At 31.0% G+C, this 6,000-nt stretch overlaps 1 protein-coding gene across 2 annotated transcripts in view; it reads right to left on the reverse strand.

Annotated features, from left to right (window-relative positions):
- Positions 1–1,014: 1,014 nt before the first annotated feature.
- Positions 1,015–6,000, reverse strand: part of LOC111387943 (transcription factor BPE) — an 8,056-nt gene continuing 3,070 nt past the window's right edge. The window contains exons 5-7 of one of the 2 annotated variants that reach the window (XM_023012577.1): positions 5,827–5,898; positions 1,693–1,743; positions 1,344–1,430 (exon numbers count right to left, since the gene is read on the reverse strand). In XM_023012577.1, coding sequence (XP_022868345.1) covers positions 1,711–1,743; positions 5,827–5,898 — 105 coding nt within the window. In that variant the 3' untranslated portion in view covers positions 1,344–1,430; positions 1,693–1,710. Of the gene's footprint in view, positions 1,431–1,692; positions 1,744–5,826; positions 5,899–6,000 lie in introns of both variants that reach the window. The other variant, XM_023012576.1, reaches the window with a different exon arrangement.

Genomic DNA, 6,000 nt, shown 5'->3' on the forward strand with positions numbered 1-6,000 from the left:
GTAGTCTGGTTAATAAATCATGGTTTAACTGTTAAACATTTACTGTTGAAACTACTAGCGAAATGTTTGACTTGGAGATTATGAATATTTAGTAGAAAAAATTTATTCAAAGCTCCATGTGAACTTAATTTTACTAGAATAATTTGCAATTCGAAGTTTGTTCTAAATTGGATCTAGACTAAGAATAAAATATCTTGTTATCAATAATTAGTTTAACTAAAAGTTGATCTGGTTAGCTCATAGTTTATGATCCAATCACTCACAAATACAAATACAAGTTTAAAATTTGACGAGAAACAAAGAAAGTTTAGGTTGATGGAATATGATCGAATGAACAAGCCTCCTCCGTGTCGAAGAGATCCCAAATGGTTTATGAGCCAACAAGCATCCTCAAGCCTATGCTCAGAATTATGCCACTAATCTTCTCGAGAAAGTTGACTGACAATACCTCATGGATCACATAATCAATCTGTTATTAACGATTTCTCACAAAAATGGAGTATTGTTATTTATCATTAGTAAGATCATGATTCATCTAAGTAACAATGGATCCCCTGATTCAATGTTCAATTGAATTGTGACATATTTTAATGTATTGAATAATAAATTAAGAGATCCACTATCTCAAAAATTGACGATAATTATACTAAATAAGGGGGCTTCCATCATACTATAATTAGACCCTAATGTAAGGTTTTGAAGAAGTAAGATTCATGAAGGATTATTGAAGAATTATTCATTCAAATAATCCTCAATTGAGTGCCGAAAAGTAGACACACAGTCACCAATCAAAGAACTTGCATGCTTTAGCCTAGTTTTCAAAAAAGGGAAAAATCTTCCAACCATTAATAAAATCAAAATCAATTCAATGTAATTACTCAAATATGTAACAGAACCTTGAATTTTATTCCTGGAACCTTCAGCTCTCGATACTTTCACTTTGCAAAAATGTATGAAATAGACAAAGATATACAAGCATATATCTATACAAAAACATTCACCAAGACAACAATATAAAAAAGATTTTAGCGAATTTTTATTATCTAAAATTGTCCAATATTGTACAATCGACTACCAAGCAAACCGCAGAGCAATTATTTTTTCATACCGAACAAAAATAATGAAGCATGTTACAATTGTATCCATTTTCCCTTACACGTAAGGGAGAATGTTCTGACACAAAAGCTCAAACCAGATAGAAATGGAAATAAAATATACTTCTGATTCAAGAAATGAGTACAATTCTGCAGTTAATGAATATTTGTCAATGCTTTTATTGGCAATTGATAAGAATTATTAACTCACGACGTTCTTTCAAACCCGCCGCCAATCTGCATATGTAGCCATTCTGGCGATGCAACCCTATCGTATTCCCTTGAAGCTTGTGAGCCAAATGTCATGCCCAGAGAATCAAAGGTTTGCTGCGCAAACTGCAAAATCGAAACACATTTCCGCAATAAGAGATGGTAGAAGACGGATGTATACATTGAAGAAATTTTATAGAAATTACATCATCCCTTTTCTAACTTCTTTGTCAAGTTTTCAATTCTATGATCTGAATTCTGGAACTGTCCTTCTCTATTCGAGTTTTTATTTTGATATTACATATAATTTCGGGAGAGTAGCTACTCCTAATCCTAGGAAATGATGCCGTCTCAGTTGAACGTTTTTGTCCCAAGAAAAGCAGGCAACCTCAAATAGTGCACGGACTCATCCAACTATGTGTCTGTAGTTGACTAGTTTCTGTCGTAAAATATAAAATAAGTTATAATCTTTCAACCATTTAATTTTCAGCTTTAACAAAAATTTAAACCCCTTAATGCTATAGTGTAACTTGTATATAAATTGGATTTATTTCCATGAATGTGGGAGTTGAAATTTTCCCTATAAAAGGGATTGATTTTAAAACAACCTGATATATAAATTAAGACACAAATTGAATACACAAAAAATCTTCCATATAATTCTATTTATATATTTTTGATAACTCAATAAAGGCTCGTTATTTATCTTCCTACGATCATGCCCATAGAAGGAGAACCGTATAGTGCCAAAAGTACCTGTACGAAGGTGAGGCAACACGACTTTAGAACAGCATCTTTAACGTAACTCCCTAAGGCTTGCATTTCTAACTCTTCTCTTTTATGTTTATATCATCGTTGAATTATGTTTATGTTATTTAGTTGATTATGTTAATTGATAAATATCTACACATAAATCATTCATTTTTCCTAACAATCTAAAGTTGTGTTAGTGATTTGCATGTAGCCAAATCTTGTTGCGATCTTTGATGGGTAAAGTCATTGTGTGTGTTTTACTTTTCCACTTAGTTTCATGATACTGATTTTTAGGCCCGAACATTAACAAACCCACCCGTGGGAGCGTACTTACAAATAATCAACAATTATTTTCTTTAGCTAGCTGAGAATTTAAAACACGTTGACCCCACAATAGATCCATGGACTGACAATTCATAATCTTGATTTCCTATACCTATTTGAACAACTTGAGTTAATCTTTTCTTTGTTTGATACGAATAATTAGGATGAAAGCATGAACCCATTAGAAGTTTTCAAAGTTGTAGGATAGCATGAAGAGGTTTATACCATCAGCATTCGCCTTGCAACTTTTCTCATGCCTGTTAAATGTAGTACTACTGTTACTCAGCAGCATTTACATTTGTAGTACAAAAGTCCAGGAAACAGAGTGCAATAGTAGAAATGTTCCCTAATTTATACATACAAAACTCTGAGATATCATAAGATAATCTTCTGAAGCCTTGATTTGACCAAGGTTACTGTATATTTTTATAAAGCTTCTTCTATAAGTCTTGATGTTTTATACTAATTTTATTTATTGAATTTGTTTTAATGCGTATCATACAGTGACATAAAAATGTTTAGTTCAGTGTTTCCTTAAATATATTTGGTTCATTTGTCAACATTAGTATCAATTAAACCCTTGTTTGAGTCCATTCTTCTAAAAATTCATTTTTTGAAAACTCATTTTTAACCACATATTTTTCAATAAAATAATATTACACACAAATTCAAAACTTTTCCTTAATTTTTAACAACGAATTCTCCATCAATCTACAATTCAAAATGCATTCTCCCTCTAAAAAGGGCTAAGTATCTTGTTTTCAATTTTGAAAAATAAATAGATTTACTGTTTTCTTCAAAATCAAGTTGAAGAATAAATAACAGTGAAAAAAGGTACATCTACATCCAATGAAGATTGCAATGAAATTGTTTAGTGTTAGAAATTTTGGTAATGCTGTGGTAATAATTTTATTAACTCCATGGTAAATAATTGATCATGTTATCAGTTTGCCAGTGATATTCTAAAATAACCTACATGCATATGGGTGGAAATGGAAACTCGTTGAATAAATTATGCTACAACATAATTGCTATCAATCTAAAAAAATTATTTTAATCAATTGGCAATAAAAGTTACGATAATAATATTTCAAAGAGAAGTTTTATATTATAAACATTATATATATGTTGTAACCGATTCTCAAATAATTGTGGTTATAAAATTATATGCACTATAAGCTGGAAAAATTTAGGTATCATCTCCATTGATCTTTATTTTGATAGGATTTACATATAACTATCATCATACCGTTAATTTCATTACGAAAAAAGATAAAAATTTGAAAGCTTGATTATTTTGAGAACTGGTTGGCTTTACATTATTCAATTTTTGGTGAGTGAGCGTATAATTGTCTGTGGAAGTTACATGTCTTGATATATTTTGGAATATCAAATAAGGTAAGTTAACATAAGAATTTTAAATACATTGACATAATTCTTCAAATGCATGTTAAACCATATTTGATACTTCATGATTATGTTAAAGAATATTGTCCAATATTTTGTGATACATAAACATCATTGTGTTCGATTATGCTGTCCAAGTAGGAGAAATTGTAAATATTTATATTTGGACTAATATAATCATTAGACTCATAAAGGTATTGTCAAATAGATTAAGTGATAAAGTATTTAAATAATTTTGATCAATAGTCATATATATTAAATTTCACATCATGTATTAGATGACATTTTCCTCCTCCACAGTGAGTGATATCCTATCCTACATGCATGAGGAAGGCCATGTGGCAAAGAAGTGCTACAAGTTGGATATCTTTCAAATGTGGAGGTATTTAAAATTTAAGATATGTGCATCTTATATATTTTATTATCCTTATACGTAAAATATTTGGAAAGTTCTTAGATGACATGCAGATGTGCTAGCGGAGAATAAGAGCTATGCAAATTGACGTTATCAAATTATTGTCCAAGAGTGATATGAAATATATTATAGTCTGTAATGGGCATAATAAATCATCAAGAGGGATGGGCATAAGTCCATAACAGAGTTACCTCTGGGAGTAACCCAACTTTTGTGATTGGAGATCCCATAAAGAAGGTTCATTGTGGTAAAAACAACCCGCACTGTGTAACATGCAATAGCACTTATAATGTGCTCATCCATTTGGTAATAGTGCTAATAAATGTGATGTTAGAAAGGATTTAACTCTGAATGAGTATCGAGATGAGAATTCTGGCAAGGTATAGGTCACACGCACCCTTGGAGGACTCACCTATGTAAGAGTTGTCATGAAGTCGTGGCTGCAGGATTAAGCTATTTCCTAGAAACTCTTACTAGAATCAAGATTAAAGCGCTAGCCGCTATAAACTAGAGTCTAAATCGATCCTGTGTACAACAATTGAATTTTGGCCAAAGAGACATAATTCAAAGTTTAGTCCATTATGGCTCCCTCAAATAGAAATTATTATCACTAAATGAGGTTCAAACCCAAAAGACACCTACCCTATTACACAGTATAACGTTGCCACTATATATATTATACCCTTGTTTGAGCCCCTTTTTTTGGGTGATAGAATTTGGAATAGTGATTTTTTGAAGAATGTGATTAAAAAGTAAGGAAAAGTTTTAAATTTACATGTAAAATTATTTTATTGTGAGAGTGTATAGTTGAAAATGAGTTACAAAAAATGAATTTTGGGAAAATGGGGCTCAAACAAGGGCTATATATTTTTATTTATTTTGAAAGTTTAGAACTTGTGGGGGATTGTTGTAAAATATAAAATAAGTTTTAATCTGTCAACCATTTAATTTTCAGTTTTAACAAAAATTAAAACCACTTAATGCTATAGTGTAACTTTTATATAAATTGGATTTATTTCTATGAATGTAGGGGTTGAAATTTTCCCTATGAAAGGGATTGATTTTCATACAACTTGTTATATAACTTGAGGTACAACTTGAATACACAAAAAAATCCTCCATATACATTCTATCTATATATTTTTGGCAACTCAATACGGGCTCATTCTTTGTCTTGCTGTGATCGAATCCATAGAAGAAAAACCGAACGTGAGTCATGTGAATTTTTATTTTGGAACCGGGTAGTGCAGAAAACACCCCCACAAAGGGGAGTCAACAAGACTTTACGATAACATTCTTGACGTAACTCTCTAAGTCTTGCATTTCTAGCTCTTCTCTTTTTATATTCATATTATTGTTGAATTATGTTTATTTATTTAATTGATTATGTTAATTGATAAATATTTACACACAAGTCACCCATTTTTCTCGACAGTTTCACATTGAACAAGTTATAATAATATGATAGTAGTAAAACCTAACTACATAGAAACAATCTTCTTGACTAAAAAAAAAAACATTCACCCCCAACAGATTTAGCTGGGTGTAATTACTGACTGAAACTAAAAGTAACCAAAATCCAATGAAATTTGAGAAAATGACAATAGGGTCTCTAGAACTTACTTCTTTCAAAGGAAATCCTTCAATGCCGGGGTTCACTCTTTCATTTACAGCTTCAAGCTTCATAGAGAGAAACTGAGAGACGTTTCATACATAATTATTAGTTCATTAATTTATATTTTCCAGTGGATAATCCCAAATAGAGAGGAGAAGCAGTATTTGCACCGCACACATGTC

Source organism: Olea europaea, unplaced genomic scaffold, assembly GCF_002742605.1.
Source record: "Olea europaea var. sylvestris unplaced genomic scaffold, O_europaea_v1 scaffold439, whole genome shotgun sequence".
Lineage (NCBI taxonomy): Eukaryota > Viridiplantae > Streptophyta > Magnoliopsida > Lamiales > Oleaceae > Olea > Olea europaea.